General features: G+C 46.9%; 1 protein-coding gene across 1 annotated transcript in view; it reads left to right on the top strand.

Annotated features, from left to right (window-relative positions):
* Positions 1-20,797, top strand: part of PTPRQ (protein tyrosine phosphatase receptor type Q) — a 1,500,794-nt gene that overhangs the window by 623,427 nt on the left and 856,570 nt on the right. The window contains exons 23-24 of the mRNA XM_078647981.1: positions 3,676-4,859; positions 19,800-19,959. Of these exons, the coding sequence (XP_078504107.1) occupies positions 3,676-4,859; positions 19,800-19,959 (1,344 nt within the window). The remainder of the gene's footprint in view (positions 1-3,675; positions 4,860-19,799; positions 19,960-20,797) is intronic.

The raw sequence follows: 20,797 nt of genomic DNA, 5'->3' as shown, positions 1-20,797 counted from the left end.
GCATTCTCAAGCCACTGGTGACTCTTCTGAGCTAATGTCAACATTGGAAACCCCCAGCATTCACCTGGTTGTGATTCCTCACCGAGACTCTGCAGAACAAGTGCGGTGATGAGCCGAAAGAATACAAAACGTGCCATGCCAGCGTGCAGATAACCGCTTTATTCTTTTGTGAGTCACAACCCTCACAGACCAGCAGTATAAACGTGTGTGCCAGAACTCTCAAACCCCTCACATCAGGTAGGTTGTGACAGCAGTCTGTCAAACCTGTTGCAAGCGCTTGCACACTAGAGTTAAGGGACCGTTAACAGCTCATTTTAAGCAAGGAGGTGTGCTTGAGTTGAGGTAGTTCTAATACAGGGCTACTGAACTGTAGAGAATGGTCTCGTGGCATATTGGAGGTAATTGCTTATGTACCAGTGACATGCTTAACATAGCTAGATCTAGTGGCTTTGTCCATGTGTGCTTCTAGTTATGTGTTTCATGGGATGAAAGCACAGAAAATCTTTCCTTTGCTTGCTGCGTTCCTCTTATGGCCGATCTTATTTCCTACTGATTTGCAAATGTTACGTTCCCTTTTTTTTTAAGTAAAGAAAACACAAGATACATGGCTAATACAGGGATGTACGTCATTATGACGCACACTTTTACAACGCGTTCCATTACAACGCGGTTGTAACAACGCAAGTCGTTACAACGACTTGCGTTGGGGGGGCGCAAATTAAATTTTTTAAATTTACTATTCCAACACCAGTCCCCGTGGATAGTAGGGAAGGTGTTGGGATAGTAAATTAAATGATTTACTATCCTTGAGCGCCCCCAGCGCAATTCGTTGTAACAACTTTCGTTGTTATGACCGCATCGTAATGGAACGGCGTTGTAATGGTTGCGTCGTAAATGTCGCATACCCTAATACAGTGACATCCTTTCACAGTATGCAAGATACATCGCTTCAGCAATGAGTGAGGTAAGTTAAACCGTACTTGTAATCTGGCCGATTGCACCGATCAATTCATTAGATAAGCTACAAGTGCATTGCTCAGCAACACTCTCTGATAAAAATTTCATGTGATAGGAACCTGCGGGCCCCAGCACCTCGCATTAACAGACACTGAAAAGGTGTCTTGAAAGGTCTCTGTCCTCCATGCTAATGCAGCCTAGTGCATGCAGAAGAAAAATAAGCAGCCTTTGTTGCCTTCCCGAAAAATACACAGCCATATTACACATGAGGGAAAGCAGTCTAGAACTGCACACTTGCCGTGCAACGTTTTACACTGACTTCCCATATACCAATGACATCCTTTTACCACCTATTGACCTCAGATTTCTGCTCTTCAGGCATCCTGCTTTGAGTAAGCACGGTCGGCAGCAAACCCATTAAGCTAATTGGATCGTTGACAGAAATTTTATAGGGCTTTCATTGAAGGGAAGAGCGAAGTCTTAGAGGGTGGCGTGACTACAGAGGTTGCAGCTCCGTCCTTCACCTTTCCCGGAGCAATCACTGAGTGACGTTACTGACGTGAAGCTCCAGCAGCGTGGACCTAACCAATGCTGGAGCTATTCATGAGACAAGCTCCAAGGTTGGTTTGAGCAGGCTAACCCAGCGCTCCATGTGAGGCTGGGTGGCTATGCCTGCAATACCACTGTAGTTTAACACTGCCTGATTGTGCAGGCTGAAGTGTGCAAGTCAGGCCGGCCGTCGCAAGACGGCCGAACAATCTGACATGCGTGCTGGAAGCTTCCAAAGTCATTCTGCTGCTGCCATCAGCCCCGTCCTGTCCCCACCCCCACTCACACCCTTGAGTTGCTGTAAAATGGTAATTGCCTTTTTAATTAAATTACATTTACCTACTGCGCTTGCAGCAGAGGGGCTATGCCCCTCCGCCCTTTGGGAGGAACCACCCATGTCTGGAGGTTGTTCCTGCTGTTTGGGAGCTGGAAGAAAAGAAGAACTGAAGAAATTGACGCATCGCTTTTCTTACAACTGTTTTTCCTGATGCAGCACTGCTGTGCAAGAAGAATCTCCACGCAGCTCCTGTTGCTGCTTCAAGAATCGACACATCGAGAACTAGACTAGCTCCTGAGGCGGAAGCCGGGAGCCTTGCTGCTATTTTTAAAATTGTATAAATTGTTTGCCACATTCTTTTTAATTCACCTTCACGTTGCTCTGTGCACTTCCCCTGCTCTCTGGAAATGCAGTGTGACGCCGCGCAGCCGACTAAACGCTGCTGAGGGGAAATTAGTTGTTCTTTAAATCTCGAGGACAGTGGGACACGCCCACCGCCCCGAGGCCACGCCCCCTGCAGGTATTTAATCCGCGCCAAACAACTAGCGTGTCAGAACTAGACTAGCTCCTGAGGCGGAAGCCGGGAGCCTTGCTGCTATTTTTAAAATTGTATAAATTGTTTGCCACATTCTTTTTAATTCACCTTCACGTTGCTCTGTGCACTTCCCCTGCTCTCTGGAAACGCAGTGTGACGCCGCGCAGCCGACTAAACGCTGCTGAGGGGAAATTAGTTGTTCTTTAAATCTCGAGGACAGTGGGACACGCCCACCGCCCCGAGGTCACGCCCCCTCATCGCCACCTGATAAAATGTGCCACGGTCGGACGCGCAGCGGACGCGATCAGCGGGTGCGCCGTATGCGCGCCGAAGGCGCGCTAAAGGCAAGCCCGTCTGCGCCCGTCCGCGTCCGACCGGGGCCAGGGGCGACACCCCCTGCAAGCTCAACCCAATGTCTGCAGACACCCATCCACTATTCTCGTAGTGAACTGCTTACCTACCAGAAAAACAACAGAGTTGCCGTAAGCCAACAATGCACCCGCCTGACACCAGGCCTTATCCACGGATCTATTCCGTGCATGGCCTGTCACTGGTCCAGTATGGCTCCAGCCCAACTCAATAGTCATGTACCCCCCACGAATAACAATCTTATACTAAACTGTTTATATTTCAATGCCAGATCCTTACCGGGACATGCTCTAGATATCTGGGAGCTATTAACATCTAAGTCACCGGACCTGGTTTTTGTAACAGAAACATGGCTATCTGAATCTAATGCTCCTGATCTGGCGATTGCCATTCCCCCTAACTATAAAATCATCTCCAAAGACAGAGCCGGCAAAAAGAGAGGTGGCGGGGTTGCTGTTATATTTAGAGAACACTTAACCTGCCTGGTCGAAACAATAACCGCCCAACCTGAACACGAAATCTTACCGTTCAAAATTCTCCTGGACGGCTATACCATGTTAGCAGGTGCAGTGGTTTACAACCCCCCAGGACATCAGACAAATATCGGGGCAAACCTATTAAAGCAACTCCTGCCAATATGTTTAAAACACAGAAATTACATGATAGTTGGCGATTTTAATATCCATTTTGAAAAAAACAGATGCCCCAGGATCTATTGAACTCAAATCAGACATGGAAATTCTTCAACTTAAACAGTGTATCGTGGGCCCTACGCACTCTGCGGGCCACACACTAGATCTCCTATTCACCAACATTACTTCCACCAGCATCAAAGAAATCAACCCACTGCTCTGGTCAGACCATTCTCTTATAGATTTTTCTTTCTCCCTTTCTGGGCGACCCTCTAAAACCAAATCCGTTCAACAGATATCCAAACGAGCTTGGAGGTTGATTAATGAAACAAATTTTGACTCTAATTTCCCTAAAGACAAGGTCATATTTCCGGAGGACTCTTCTATCTGCCTGAACGCCGCTCTACTCGAGGAGGGCATACTGCAAACACTGAATGTACTAGCCCCACTAAGAACAGCCAGAACCAAAACCATATCTGAGAAATGGTACACTCCTAACCTAAAAAGCCTAAAAAAAACCTGCCAAATAAAGGAACATCTGTGGAGAAAGTCCAAAGACAGTGAAGCCAGATTAAATTACGTCAATGCTCGGAAACAATACATCCTTGCCATAAAACAAGCAAAAAAGGATTACTTCACACAACGAATACAGAATAACTGCAACTCAACAAAAGAGTTATTCAAAATAGTTAAAGAACTAGGAAAACCCCCTAGTACGTCACAGACTCTAACCCCCTCCACAGAGGCCTGTGAACGTATTAGCACATTCTTTTCGGATAAAATCAAAAAGATTTACTCCTCCTTCATCCCTCAAAACATCAATTTGTCCGACTTTCCTTCTACAAATGTCCCCCTATCAGAATCCTGTATAGACTCCCTAAACTCCTCAGACCTAGACACCGGGCCCCATCTCACCAGCTTTGAATTATTTTCAACCGAAGAGGTCCTGGCAATACTGAATACAATTAAATCCGGATCCCCTTCAGACCCCTGCCCCCATTTTGTGTTTTCAAAAATTATACCTGTGCTTTGTCCCCTCATTACCCAATTGTTCAATAAATCATTAACCACAGCCACCTTCCCACAAGCCTGGAAGCACGCCTCTGTCACTCCCTTACTAAAGAAAGCTGGAACTGACATCTTAAATCCCGAAAACTACAGGCCAATATCACAGCTCCCTTTTCTCTCAAAAGCCCTGGAGAAACTGGTCAACATACAGCTGACCAAATACCTAGAGACCAACTCTCTCCTAGACCCGTCCCAAACAGGGTTTAGAGCCAATAATAGTACTGAAGCAACGTTGCTGGCAGTGTCGGACAATATCAGATCCACCGCCGACCAGGGCGGGGCGGTGGCGCTGATATTACTCGACCTGTCAGCGGCGTTTGATACGGTCTCCCATGATCATCTGCTTCATATACTTCGAAGCAAGGGAGTACAGTCTAAAGCTTTGGGCTGGCTCCACTCCTTTTTATCCAATCGTACCCAAGCTGTACATATGGGACAGTATCACTCTAAACCAAGCACCATCGGCTGTGGGGTACCACAGGGTGCCTCTCTGAGCCCCACCCTCTTCAATGTCTATGTTTCATCTTTAGCCGACATTGGGAGGAAGTGGGGCATTGGAGTCTGCTCATACGCTGACGACACACAGCTGGTGGTGACTATGGACGAAGGCCCTGAGGTAACTAAATCCAAATTACACAACTGTCTAGGAGAAATGGCCCACTGGATGCACAAGCATTCCCTGAAGCTGAATGCCGGGAAATCAGAGATCCTACTATTTGGGGGAGCAAAACATGTATGGGATGCCACATGGTGGCCCCCTTCATTGGGAACGGCCCCCTCTCCCAGTCAACACGCCAGGAACCTGGGAATTATCATGGACGATACTCTTTCCATGAAAGATCATGTCAGATCACTCTGCGGGAAAAGTTTTGCCATACTCAAACTCCTTGCCAAAATATTCCCCTGGTTACCTTTGGACTGCAGACGGTCCGTCACGCAGGCACTACTGGTCAGTCGCCTGGATTATGGTAATGCACTTTTTAATGGGATGAACGAACATCTATTCTCACGCCTGCAGATTGTGCAAAACCAGGCGGCTAAACTCGTTCTTAACAAAAGTAAGCGCGACTCAGCATCAGAGTGCCTAAACAAACTCCACTGGCTCCCAATGCGTCAGAGGGCTGCCTTCAAGTTACTTAGTCATGCCCACAAGACCCTACATGGAACTGGCCCTTCGATACTGCAAGGAAGGATCGAATTTTACAAACCTAACAGAACTCTGCGATCCTGCCAATCTGCATTGGCAAAACCTAAACGCATCCATAAGGTCAGAACAGGTGGACGTTCCTTCTCCTATCTAGCAGCTAAGAGATGGAACGAGCTTCCCTCCAAGCTAAGACACACCTCCAATTACCTTCAGTTCAGAAGGGATCTTAAAACGTATCTCTACACTAAACCATAAATCCCAGCTGTCACTCCAGTAGCTTTTCTGGCTCTTAGCGCCGTGATATCCTTCGGGATGATTGATGCGCTTTATAAAAACCGGAAAATAAAAAAAATAAATCGAGGGATCACAACTGAAGAAACTGACGCTGCTGCATTAGACGCCACTGCATAGATTGCCAATGCATGCCGGATTTCCATGCATCGCACCTGGGCGGCAAGTTTTCCCAAAGCATCACCCGCGGACCAGAATTTTCTTGGAGTCGACGCATCACTTTCCCCTACAGACCGGTTTCGATGCATCACTTCCCCTGCATGCAGCAGAAATGTTGCACTGCCTCCACAAGGGGTCTCAGAAACCGACATATCTCTTTGTTTCTCAGTGCTTCCCATTTCTGCAGCTGTTTGGCTTTGTAAATTTTGACGCATCTACTGGTACTTTGTGAGAAATCACGCATCTGTAGTTTTTCATGGACCCAGTTGCTTGAAACCTTTTTAAAGTCATATTCTTATTACATTTATGTTCGATTTCTGTCTTTTTATCTTGTTAAGTTTAGAAAAAGAAACTTTCTTTTTCTAAACTGGTGTGGTGTACATTTGTGGTGTTATTTCTGTATTACTGTGTGTTTTGAGTACAAATACTTTACACTTGCCAATCTACCCAGGGGTTGAGCAGTGGTTATCTAAAGTGTGTATCCCCCTTATCATGCCTAGAGCAAGGGTCCCTACTTGAACAAAGTTACCTACCCCTGCCAACTAGGGACCTTCATTTCTAACATGGGTGTTTTCTTGCTTAACCATTCTGTGCCTCTGCCTGTCTGTAGAATCCCTGTCTGGGTTAGGATGACAGTCAGGCTCTTGTGCATTCACTGTACACAGTCACACAAAGGGAGCTGAGGTGTCCCTTGCATATCTTGATGGGCAATCATCAGGTGGCTGGGTCTTCCTGAGCTAGAGTGGTGGGAGGAGTTGTCACTGACACCTGACTAGAGCTGTGCCTTTGCTCACACAAAGCTGTCTCCACCCCCAAGTAGTGTATCTGGAGTCAGGTCAGTGAAAGGCAGGGTCTTGTGCACTATAAAGACTTACCTTTGAAGTTTGTCTAATTCAAAGGCAGAAACTGGTATAAGTATTGGACCTCTGACACTCTCAAACCAGAACACTTCTAGACTGAAGGGCATTCTTCCAAGAAGAAGAGCTGGATGCTGTAGGAGTGACTGACACTCTGCCTATTGCTTTGTTGTGTTGGCCTGCTGCTTGCTGCTTCTGCCCTGGGAGTGAAAGGGCTGGACTTTGCTTTCTACATCCTGCTTCCAAGGTTCTCCAAAGGTGTGTGCGTGCTTGTCTCCTGTTATTAAGTACCAAGTCCATCAAAGTCTTCACCTACCAGTGCCTAGGCTCTTCTGCTGAGAGCCCTGTCTTGCCAAGTGGTTCCAAATCTAGTTCATGGGCCCTTGGAATTAGAATATTGTGATCTAAGACAAAAATCCACACATCGATGTTCAGCACCCATTTTTTTCAACACAGCGCCTGCAGTGTGGCTGAAAAATCACTGCAGCCTGAGTCCTGAGCACCATGTCACTGATGTCCTTGGCACTCACTCCGACTCCAACACAGCTCCTGCTTTGCATCTGAAGAATCGATGCCTCACCTGCTTTGTGGCTGTGAAATTGACGCTGTGGCTGCTTCACTGCCACCGCATCGACATAGCATGTCTGGATTTTCAACACCTCATACTTCAATTTTGTCTTTTCATCAATGTTGTCCAGAAATAAGGAAATGAGGCCGAGTATCCAGAGATCGACTCGTCCCCTCCCCTTCCAGTAAGGAACCAATGCATCACTTCCCCTGACAGTAAACAACCGACTAATTACCTCCCCTGACAATAAGTAGCCAACGCATCACCTCCCATGCGTAGCAGTAAGAAACTGATGCATCACCTCCCCTGGCATTAAGGAACTGACAAATCACGTTCCCTGGCAGTAAGGAACCGACGCACTACAACCTTTGGGAGTAAGGAACCGATGCATTGCTTTGTTTTTCCGGCACCTCACCTCCTCATCACCTGTTTTTGTCTTTGAATTGTGACGCATCCCAGGTACTTTGTGCTAAAAGTGACGCATCCATAGATTTCTATGGACTGACCTGATACAATATTTGAATAGGGAGATCTTTACCTGTGTATAATGGATTTTTGTTGTTTTGGTCTTGTTTTATTCAGATAAATAGTGGTGATTTTTCCAAATGGATTTGGACTCATTTTGTAGTTTTTTCACTGTGTTACTATGTGTGTATGTACAAATGCTTTGCATATTACCTCTGAGATAAGTCTAACTGCTCGTGCCAAGCTACCAAGGAGGTGAGCTGGGGTTATCATAGCTGTGTGATACTCTTGCTCTGACTAGAGTGTGGGTTCCTACTTTGACAGGGTGAAAACCACTGCCAACTAGAGAACCCATTTCTAACAATTTTATTTTATATCTTCAGGCCTTATTTGACCTTCTAGGAAAATAACACTTTGTCTCCACTTTCTCTGGCTTTCGGGCTACATCTACTGCTTACAGTTGCCCCATCATTGCCTCTTAAGTATAACATTGCCATGGAACGATTCCTGATTTCTGGGTGCATTGCTTTGCAATAGTCTCTGTGCATTGCTTTGCAATAGTCTTCCTCTGCAACCTTCGATACATTCAACCACTACTCGGTAACTGTCTCTCTTAAGGATAATGGAGAAAAGAAAGCTGTACTTAACTAAAATGCATAATTTTTTTGAGTGTGTTATGTGTGGGGGTCAATGGAATTTTAACAATCCAGTGGTCAGGAAGCAATTGTGTAATTTGCACTAAATTAGCGGTATGAACATGGATGTAAGTGCATTTGAAAGTAAAACTCGGTGTTTCTTTTTTCACCAATAAATCTGTCAAGTGAATTCAACAGCTATATACTTGTGCGGAGTTAATCGTTGTCTACATAGGTTCCAGTGCATGCAAGTTCCACTTATTCGCCTTGGCTCTGCAATGTTTCTTTCTGGAATGTAAAGTGATCTGTGCCCGCTGCCTGCTGCCCAATCCATTATGGTGTCATCTTATATCACCACACTGAAAAGAAATGCTCGAAGCGGATGGGCTCCATGCTGAATACAACACAATAGCTGTATCTGTGTGTCAGTGATATACAGCGTGTCCACCTGCACTGTCTGCTGTCTGTCACTGCAGGCGCAGTGATTGACTTCTGCAGCAGGTGGCTGTGTCAAGCCGGCGCTAGCGCTGGTTATTTTCTAAAGCGGTCGTTTCTGCCAAACACAACACAGGCTCTGCCCACACAGGCTGTGGCTCCCGTGGAGACATGGCCTCAACATGCCTTTCGAAATGCATATTAGTGTATGGTGCGCATCTCCCATGGATTTTGTGGTAAACATTGTGTGCTTTGATGATGTTTGTTGTTAAATGTACATCAATCTATCACAAAACAACTGCAGTCAGAGCCCCTAGAGGGGATTTTAAATCTGTAATGTGCACCCAGAGGAAATATTTACTAATTCATTAATTTCTGTAGTCATTCATATATCCAATCATGGCGCTGCGTCACTTGAGTAAATTACTGGGGCAGACTTGCCAACATTCGCACCAGGCAGCAATGTACAAAACCTTGCAAAATGGCATAAATGCAAACGGCAAAATATGGTGCAGCATCATATTTGGAATGGGGCACGTGCTGGTGATATTTAAAGCACATATGCTAACCATACAGTGTTACTGGAATAATTATAATTTGGCATTTTGCCATTGCAAAAGAGCAGAACATTGTGTTGAATTTGTACTCAAGGCAAACCATCAAGTACAGATTGCGTTATGCATCTGCCCCCGGGGGCGCAGTCACCTAATCGGTTTACATTTAACAAAAAATACGATTATTACATGTGGAAATATCATGCAGCCGTTTTTGTCCAATGCTGCTCCAGTTTTCATTAGGCACTAGTATTCAATGCAAGCCCCTGTTACAGGCTTTGAGTGACTTTATTTAATCTGGCCATATCTGGAATCCTAGTGATGTTTGCACTCCACCCTCACCCCCCCCTCCTAATTATGCCAAACTTGTACATGTTATACGGGATTCCTTGTACACGACACTGTGTCGTTTAACCCTGTGTCTGTGTCAAAAATCCATTTGTGTATGAAAGTTGTCCAACGCTTTTGTTTACCTTGTGTAGTGTTGCTGTGCAATACATTAGTAAGTTTGGAACGGAATTTCATAACAGCAGAGCAGGCAGCACCATTTCTCTTTAAGACTTTAACCCAAATTGTACACTGCTATGTGCTTATTGTTTTCCTCCTGCTTCCAAAAAGATCACAGTTTTGCTAGAACTATATTTGCAATTGCTCTGTGATTGCATTTATCAAGAACTTTTCTGTGCGCTGGACTGATTTTTCATGATTACCTTGTCTTAAGCTGTGATGAAACTACAGGTAGTGAGTGTCACGGTGTAAGGTGTGTGTTTTTACCACTCTTGTGACACCTGAGTGTCACAAATGTAGCATAGACAATTCACATTTAAGCTGATCCTTTTGACTTGGAATAGACTAGAAAGCAATCCCCCACCACTAAGGTACTTAACTTTTTAAATATAACTCTTACTTGTACATAAGTTGCTATTTAATCGCTCTTTATCTTTCAGGAATCCCCGTTGCATCAAATAAACAGGCCAATTAGCAACATTTCTCTTGAAATAACAGTTGGTATCACTACGCATGTTACTTGTACACACTTTATCAGTCTCTTCTCCAAGATGTTCTGAATTAGCAATACAAGTATGTGATTAGTGTCTTTAGAATGCATACATGACAATGGACAGAGTTCATTTTATGTTTTATTTTTCATTATTAGTTTTTTTAAGGCATGCATGAAATGTACAACTTTTGCATTGCACAGCCATTAGTTTACTGCTTTCTGTAACACACACCGCCGTTGCCTTGCATTTTTGTAGGAACGGTGTTTTTTTTACTCTGCTTTAGAATAGACCGTATTGACAAAATGATGGGGCATATGCACAAATGATCTAGTATGTGTAGTAGGTTTCCTGTAGTTCTACTCACATACTCTTAGATGGAAATTCACAGGGATGGTGACATTGATCTATGCCTACTATCTCTTATGGGTGGTGTTCTCTTCGTGAGTGCATGGAACTCAGCACCTGCATTCCTATAGTTTAGATTTAAATGTGGAAGTGGCAAAAGGGGGTGGGGGTGAAAATGGGGAATATTTACTTCAAAGTAACAGGGGAAAAGGGGAAATGAAGTTTGGCATAGGAAGGAACACACACCTACAAAAGGGTAAATTTGCTAAAGTTGCACCCTTGTGCCTTGTCTACTCCAGTAATACTACAGTCCAAACAGGCTCACATCTACTCAGGATTTCAGGATTTAAAGTCTTTATTTCGATATCAAAATCATAAAAGACAACATTTAAAACACATTTCATTACAATAACATTTTTCCTTTTATAATATCAGCACCATTATCATAAAAAGTTATTAAACATACAGAAATACAAAGACTGACCTGCGTAAAAAATTTGTAAAACATACAAAAGTATACAAAGGTCACACCTCATACTATATGCAGTGGTATGGGCGGTATGGGCAAGCCTTTATAAGGGGATTAAAAAACCCTGTTGAAGGTTTTATCTGTTTCTTGCCCTAATAACCCAGGCCCACCCTAAGAATTTAGCTGTACTCACCACAATCATCTCTGAGGTGTTAGTTTTTAAAAACTGAATAGCCTCCGAAGACTTTCTAAAAGGAAGGCGCTGGAACAAAGGTTTTAACCATTTTGTTCGAGGCACGGAATAGATCGGGCAGGCAAACAAAAAGTGGCCCTCAGTTTCTTTATGACTTGTGCACCAGCTGCAAAATTCAGTTACTCCATTGACCCATTTTTTTGTGAAGGAATTCAATGGCAAAGATCCCACCCGAAACTGGTGGTAAAGTTTCTTGTCAAGCGGGTTGGTGATGATATCCCAGTAGGTTTCACGGGTGGGATCCAACTTAATGGTCAGAAACCTTCCCGTAAGACCAACAGAGCTGGAGGCCGTAATTAACAATGAACGGACCGATGCCCAGTATAATGCCTTAAAGTCCTTTTTGGATGGAAAAGCATTAGTACTAGGAGATGACCACAGATGTTCTAGTCCCATTTCAATCAGGATGGTTTTTACGCCTTTTAACCAGGGGATTCTCCCTGATCCCCCAATTGACCTAACTTCTGTCAATTCCTTGGCAAAAAGGGTAAGGTCAGGGGATGTCCATATACGCCTCCAAAAGGCCACCAGTCTAAATCTTGCCATCTCATTAATTGGGTTACATCCCATATCCAAGCATAAGGGTATGGAAGGCGATGATTGGGGTAACCCAATCAAACTCCTCAAAAACTTACACTGGGTTCTGAATAGGCTGGAGAGGTCAGTGTATCCCCAGAGATCAGCACCATATAAAATTGCGGTGTTGATCTTGGTGTCATAGATTTTTAACGCTGGGGTAACCCGTTTAGTGATTGATCTCCTTTGCTCACTCAGAAGGCAACCAGTGAGTCGGGCAAGTTTAAGCTGTTGGGCACTGACCTGATCTTTCCAGCCCAAGCGACAGTCCAAAGTGACCCCCAAGTAAGTCATGGTTTCAACCTGTTCCAGGTTGACTCCACTCAGACTCACGGAGCTACGGACAAAGTGCCTCCTATTGAGAACCATGAACTTGGTTTTATCAACGTTTACCTTAAGATCGCTGATGGCACAGAACTCCGCAAAGCGGTCCAGCGCCCGCTGCAAACCACTGAGTGTTTTAGAGAGGAGTAGGGTGTCATCAGCAAAGATAAGCAACGGAAATCTTGTCCCTGCCAACAGGGGGGCATCGGTGGGGGTGTCTGCAAAGAATTTGACCACTTGATCAATGAATAGCAGGAAGAGTGTTGTGCGAGGACACAACCCTGGCGAACACCACGGGTCACAGGGAAGGATTTTGACACTTGTCCCTGACCTCCCCACCTCACCCTTGCGCAATTATCCTCGTGCATTTTAACTATCAGATCAAGTAGTTCCCTGGGTAAGCCCAAGTCCCTCAAAACACACCACAATTTAACCCTCGGCACAAGGTCGAAAGCTGATTACAGATCAATAAATGCGGCAAAGATGGTACCACCGCCGAGCAGGACCACCTTCCAGTAGATCAGACAGAATCTGAACACCTGGTCGATGGTGCTCGTTCCAGATCTGAAGCCTGCTTGCATAGGAGACAAGATGTCCTCATGTTCAATCCAGCCTTGGACTCTACTCAAAACCATGCGTGCAATAATTTTTTGGAGGGAGTCGATAAGGCTAATCGGGCAGTAATTGCCCGGATTAGACCTGTCTCCTTTTTTATGGATTGGGAGTATCTCCGCACCCTTCCACGACCCGGGGATTCTTGCCCCATTAGCTATTGCATTAGCGATCTTAGTTATATAGGGCACCCAAAGAGCGGGGTTAGCTTTAAACAGATCAGCAGGGATTAAATCCATCCCTGGCGCTTTTCCCCGCTGAGTCAGGCCAAGTGCTTGCTCTACCTCAGTTTCCGAGAAGGTAAGTTTCTCCCCTCGGATGGATGGCAGAGGTACCTCTTCCAGTTTAAAGGGGGGTTCAGATGATACAGCACTAAATTGAGCCGAATAGTGGGTCACCCAGAGTTCAGGACATACATGGTTTGAAGGGATACGTGAGTTAGGGTCCTTACCCCATTTCACTATGTTCCAGAATGTGAGCTGATTATTTGAGGTGGAGGCGTCCAAAAGATCGGACCAATACATATCCTCCCACTCCCTTTTGGCTTCCCACTGAGCTTTCTTATATCTCACCCTTGCTGTCTTGACCGCAATCATGTTCCGGGACTTAACCGCATTAACAAGTTGTCTGTGGGCCTCTCTACACTTTTTGTTATACCATTTCTGGCGGGTTACAATCTGTTTAACGGTGCCCTTCTGACCTGGTAAAGAGAAAAGAAGTTTGAGCTCGTTAAAACAACGCTCATGTAGGTCGATAACAGTGTTTACAGAGCCACCACCCTGCAATTCCTCACGCGAAATTTCGTTAAGCGTGTTTGAGACCACGGTCTCAGCGCTCTCCTGGAGGATCTCATCCCCCGCCAGCCTGAACCATTTTAACCTCCTGCGATCATTGGTCAGGAGAACGTCCCCAGTCCGGAGGGTGTCATGTTCTTTCATTGGCATCGAACCGGGTAGCCTTAAGTAAAGTGCCAGAGGATTATGGTCGCTTTCTGGGCGGGGTACCACTTCCATATCTACCAGCAATGGCCAGTATTCCAATTTTAATAGAAAGTAGTCAATCCGACTTTTCCTTACTCTGTTGTCAAAGGTGTAGTTTGCACCCAGATCCGATCTAGACCGACCATTTATTGCTCTTAGCCCCTGGGTAAGACACAGAGCCGTCCAGTTCAACGCGGCCTCGGTGGCTTTAACAGTTTTATTTAACACCAAGTCTGGAATATTCCAAGCTGCATCTTCTGCAGAGCCCCAGCTATCTCCAGCTACATATAGTGGCTCAAAGGTGCAATTTAAATCACCTGCCAGGAGGACAAGGTCTTTTCTGACCTGTCCTACGAGCAGGTGGTCCAATGCATCCAACACTACAGGGCAGCGACCCCCAGGGAGCCTTTGTGCATATACATTAATAACAATCCGGTCCCGATGGCCGTCTTTGCTCAGTTTGATTGCCAGGAGGTCCAGACTATCTACAAGTATCTCAGATGGGTGATATCCAGATGACTGCTTCACCCAAATCAGCAGGCCCCCTGAGGCTCGCCCTTTGCCACCCCTTATAGCTGGTATGAAGAAATTTATGAAACCTACTCTATGCACTGGGTCAGGTGCCCAAGTTTCCTGTAGCAGGATGATATCAAATTTATCCACAAACTCCAACCAATCTTCTGAATACATGCTTCCCCTGACCCCAGCAACATTCCAAGACAGTATGTTAAAAGTTTAACATGAGGGGATTGCTAGGGGGATCGTTAGTAATGGCGCTACAGGGGGCGATAATATACATCCCCTAGCCCAGCTGTTTCGCAGGAAGCCACCTTGGGCGAAATCACTAAATCTCTAAACGGTGTTACCTCTGGTATGCCTGCATCTACAACCCTAGTCTCAATGAAGCCAAATGCGGGTATTGAGACGGATTGTGGGCCTTCCAAGGATGTAGCACTAACAACATGTATTTCCGATGGGTTGGAGACGGTGGGCCTAATTACAGGACTTGGAACAAGACGTGCTCCTTCAGTGGGAGCAACATTTTCTACACAAACTTCTAGAGGGGTAAAGGCAGAAAACACAGGGGTAGGGATGGAATCTGGATTATTAGCTGGAACAATAACCCTACGGAGTCAATCGACCTCATCCAGGCAGCCAAACCTATTCGAAGTCGAAGTGGGAACACCTTCCCACCAGCCATTTTGACCCTGCCAACCTTCCCTTCGTCCCCCCGCATAGTCTTGTGGGCTGTAGACCAGTTCCCTCCTAAGTTTGTGTGCGATCGTGGGGGGTAAAAGAAGGTAAGTGGCTTGACAGTAATACCAAAGTTATCGCCACATACATCCCATGAGCATAAATGGTGGGCTGTCCTTGGATCTGCAAAGGAAATAACAATGCAATCACCCGGGGTAGACTTAGGTGAAGGGCCTACCCAAGGTACCCTACGAACCATTAAGATGTTACTTCTGAGGTGGTTCGGTAGTTGTCTATTTGCATTAAGCCAATGAATGACCTTATTCTTTAGTGACCAATGATCCTCTTGGGACTGTGGCTCCAAAACAGGCACATCTGTCAACACTACAACAAAAGGCCTGGCATCTGGTGGTAAGTCAATGTAGCCCCCACGAAAGTTATGTCTGTTGCCATTTCTAGATCCCTGGGAGTATGCACGTGGATTCCCACTCTTATTTGGTTGTTGGACGATAACCTGAGGGCCCATTCTTATAGGTGCTATATCTTGTGGAGGGCAAGGGGTTGGGACAGTGGATGGGGGCTTAGTGACTAAAGAGTTACAGTTCGTGGTACGAGGTTTAGGTATGGGTTTAAGGTTAGGCGTGGGCTGGACCGGTGTAGGTAAGTCTGGAGCCTGTAGGATACTCTCAACACCCTGTGGGGTATTTGCCTCCATCAGCTTTAGGCTAAGACTAGCTAGGGTGACTATTGTCTTATCCATTTCTAATAGATTGTTTTTGATGCGTGAGAGTCGAAGTTCCAGAGGGGATAGAAGCCTCTTCAATGTGTCCCATACAGTTTTAAGAAAATCTTCATCACCCCCCTGTAACTTACCGGGCTCATCTAGCAATACCTCAGGGACTCCCTCAGCAAGATTTGGGGGTGATTCCCCCGTGTTTGTAACTAAATCTATACTATCTATGCTGATACCGATGTCCACATCAATAGGGCAGGTACTAGCCAGCGGAACACTAGTACCTGCTCTATTAGAGGCCAAGAGGCAACGATTATTGAAGAAATGTGCCCTCGCAGTTTTGGCTTTTTTTCGGGCATAGGCTGATCTGGCAAGACGTTTTCTAATATGTGCAGCGTCCCTTTTATTAACACTAGCAGGCTGCTTTAGCATGTCAAAATGTTTGGGGACACCTAAGTTTACGCCTTGGGTTTTGGACAACAAGTTCTGGGTGGGCTTAGGAGATATCAACAGAGGAGTAGATGGTAAATCCGGTGGAGGGGTTGATGAGGAATGGTGGATATCCGCCTTTACTATCAGTGGCTGGGGGCCTAACAAGCGTTCAGGAGTTTTAGCCGAGGCAATGTTGCCTAGGGATGATTTTTTAGAAAATGCTAAATCCTGAGAGAGTCTTCGAGCTGCCTCTAACTCCAATGACACTCTATGTTGCATTTTAGTGATTTCATTGTCAATGGCTAGATTAGTCTTGACAATGAAATCATCGAGTGTCCCATTAGGCTTTAGCCCTCCCTTAGCAGTTTTGCTACGTGTCCCCCGAGAACACATGGTAAGTAGCAGAATAAAAAATAGTTAACAAAACCTGTGCATATAATAACAATTCGAACAAGGGGGTGGCCCAGTCCAGTCCTCTCAGACCTCGAACGGCCTCAAACGGCCCGCTCTTAGCCCGGTCTTCGCCCCGAGCTGCGTCCCGCGCTGCGGGAGGGTGGACCGTATTAATGGGGAACGTAGTGGGGCGGGGGCGGGACAGCAGGGAGAGCGGACCGGAAGGTGTCGCTCGGTCACGCAGGGACTCCTGGGATATGGAGTCCCCGCAACGCTCGCAGCCCCGCTGCCTGCCTGCCTCGACCCAGACCCAGAAACGCTCCCTCTCAGTTCAGGTCGCCGCCTCTCACGCAGCAGACGAAAGCGGGTGCGGCGAGCTCTAGGGATTCAGGTGCAGGAAAAGTGGCAGGACCTCCTCCAGTCGAGTGCTCCACACGGTAAGAGCAGTTCCGTGATGCAATCCCGCAGGGAACAGGGCAGTGATGGTTAAAATAGCCTTCAGTGGGCGGGGGGCGGGACAGCAGGGAGAGCGGACCGGAAGGTGTCGCTCGGTCACGCAGGGACTCCTGGGATATGGAGTCCCCGCAACGCCGCAGCCCCGCTGCCTGCCTGCCTCGACCCGGACCCAGAAACGCTCCCTCTCAGTTCAGGTCGCCGCCTCTCACGCCGCAGACGATGCGGCGAGCTCCAGGGATTCAGGTGCAGGAAAAGTGGCAGGACCTCCTCCAGTCGAGTGCTCCACACGGTAAGAGCAGTTCCGTGATGCAATCCCGCAGGGAACAGGGCAGTGATGGTTAAAATAGCCTTCAGTGGGCTGGGGGCGGGACAGCAGGGAGAGCGGACCAGAAGGTGTAGCTCGGTCACGCAGGGACTCCTGGGATATGGAGTCCCCGCAACGCTCGCAGCCCCGCTGCCTGCCTGCCTCGACCCGGACCCAGAAACGCTCCCTCTCAGTTCAGGTCGCCGCCTCTCACGCAGCAGACGATGCGGCACCCGCGAAGCGGGTGCGGCGAGCTCCAGGGATTCAGGTGCAGGAAAAGTGGCAGGACCTCCTCCAGTCGAGTGCTCCACACGGTAAGAGCAGTTCCGTGATGCAATCCCGCAGGGAACAGGGCAGTGATGGTTAAAATAGCCTTCAGTGGGCGGGGGGCGGGACAGCAGGGAGAGCGGACCGGAAGGTGTCGCTCGGTCACGCAGGGACTCCTGGGATATGGAGTCCCCGAAACGCTCGCAGCCCCGCTGCCTGCCTGCCTCGACCCAGACCCAGAAACACTCCCTCTCAGTTCAGGTCGCCGCCTCTCACGCAGCAGACGATGCGGCACCCACGAAGCGGGTGCGGCGAGCTCCAGGGATTCAGGTGCAGGAAAAGTGGCAGGACCTCCTCCAGTCGAGTGCTTCACACGGTAAGAGCAGTTCCGTGATGCAATCCCGCAGGGAACAGGGCAGTGATGGTTAAAATAGCCTTCAGTGGGCGGGGGCGGGACAGCAGGGAGAGCGGACCGGAAGGTGTCGCTCGGTCACGCAGGGACTCCTGGGATATGGAGTCCCCGCAACGCTCGCAGCCCCGCTGCCTGCCTGCCTCGACCCGGACCCAGAAACGCTCCCTCTCAGTTCAGGTCGCCGCCTCTCACGCAGCAGACGATGCGGCACCCGCGAAGCGGGTGCGGCGAGCTCCAGGGATTCAGGTGCAGGAAAAGTGGCAGGACCTCCTCCAGTCGAGTGCTCCACACGGTAAGAGCAGTTCCGTGATGCAATCTACTCTACTCAATACATGCCTTGTACGCGGGTGCGGCGAGCTCCAGGGATTCAGGTGCAGGAAAAGTGGCAGGACCTCCTCCAGTCGAGTGCTCCACACGGTAAGAGCAGTTCCGTGATGCAATCTACTCTACTCAATACATGCCTTGGCGATGGTCAAACATCATGCATGGCAATTTACAGGTACTGAAAGGGAATTATATAGAAATCAGCGTAGAGAGGGATATCATTAACACACAGCCAAAGGCCCAAAAAATAGGGATGTAACTTCAGACATTGCAGACACCCATTTGAATCACATTGTAAAAATCTTTAAAAAATATATAAAATAAAATGAATTACAAAACATAGTCCTATAACCAAAATGGTCGGACACCTATACAAATCACTTTGTAAATTATAGATATGCTCTTATAGAGAGTTAACAATATGTAAATTGGCAATAAAGTTAAAAAAACACATGACTTTTAACACTACTCTATAAACACTCAAGGACGTGTGATAACGCATTGCATGGCTCAAACAAACACACACACAATGAGGCATGATGCAACTTAACTAATGTGTGGCATTCACGACATATTGCAGCACAAAGAGACGATGGAGCCCAGGTAGTGAGGTGTATTTATGTCCCTTCACTTATAAGGTTTGCTTGGAATGTATATCATTTCCCTCAGATGCTTCTATATTATTTTGAATTTGTGCATAGTGTGGGGCCGTAATTTCTGTCCATGTTATATAGGATTACAATCGGCTGATTAACACCTAAACTAGGCCCGTAACACAATAGTCGTAACTTTAAACATGTATTTTGAGTTGTATGGGTCCTAACCACCCCATGTAAAAGGATGGAAAAATGTATTCCAACTACTAAGTGTAAATCTCCACTTGGAGCTGATGAATTCTGCACTACACTTAAATGAGAGTTGATGCCCCTATATTTACATTTGTGAATTGGGTCCTATATCTCAAAAACAAGAGTGTGCGCCGGCAAAATAGGACATTTGAAAACCTCACAATTTAAATTGCGAGGCCCAACACCGGCAATAGGACTCAACAGCGGCCCACTTCTTGCATTTGTAACGTAATGTTTTCTTACAGTTTGTCACAGTTACACTGAGATCTGATGCTCAATATTCAGTTTAATTGTGGATGTATTTGTGTGTAAACGTCGTACTTATTAACTGATGGCACTTTGCATTTGGGGATTCAAAGATGATGTGTTTCCTTCCAGTATCCGAACGGCTCCGCGGTTCTGAGCCCAGCAGTGGACGCGGTAACGGTGTACGAAGGCTCTGCAGAGATGTTCTCCACAGCCCCGACAGTTTTACCAGTTTTCAATGACGCTTCGGATATCCTTACAGCCGCTAACGAGGGTGACGTTTCATCAGCAGGTAAAATGCAACCTCTTTTCCCCTGCGCTCGCCCCTAGCCCCCCTTGCGTCTATTTTGTGAGCAGTTAGCTTGCTCCCTTGATGTGTCAAGTACCCGTCTGAGCCCGTTTGACGGTAAAACTCGCATTTGCAACAAATGGGAATGCCACACAAGCGGGCCGCCCTGTCACCCAGCTGACCTCCGAGCGGCAGAAAGTAGCACTCTCCGGCCACAAGTCAAGCTGCAGAGACAATCCGTTATTACAGTTGCCAGAACAGGTGTGATGGGAGGCGATTAACTCATCTGGCAGCGCCTCGCGGCTCTCGTGTTCGCTGGTCATCCTTGCTAAGTGCCTTTCAGATGTCAGAGGCGGCGCATAGGTCAGGCGACCGCAGTGTCAGTGCACGGTGGCAAACAGGTGGAGGTGACCCCTGTGACCGCGGCCGCTCATTAATGCACACATGTGCTCATCGGTGTCACGTGAGGCCACGGAGTGTGGGCCCAGGGCTCCTGTTTATTTCCATACAAACAAGCCTTGTTTGACAGACGTGTGTTTAACACAACATTTTTAGAGTTTGACCAGTGGTTTCTGCAAACAAAAGCGGGGCACACGCGTTAATAGACCATACAGCTCACATTAAAAAATAAACCGAATGTCTGGAAGACATGATTTTATAATACAACATTTTAAATTAAACATGGCTTTTGTTTTTCCAGCGCGTTTCATAATCCTTTTTTCAGTCTTTCTAGATAAGAGATGACATTATTTTTGCTCTAATCCTGGCTGAAGCAAATCTGCCCAAAGTATGTACACCACAGCGGAAGGACCCCTGAGGAAGGCATCTCGCTAATGGGTTA

Source organism: Lissotriton helveticus, chromosome 1_1, assembly GCF_964261635.1.
Source record: "Lissotriton helveticus chromosome 1_1, aLisHel1.1, whole genome shotgun sequence".
Classification (NCBI taxonomy): Eukaryota; Metazoa; Chordata; class Amphibia; order Caudata; family Salamandridae; genus Lissotriton; species Lissotriton helveticus.
The sequence above is the reverse complement of the archived record's forward strand: the minus strand, read 5'-3'. Positions and strand labels throughout refer to the sequence as shown.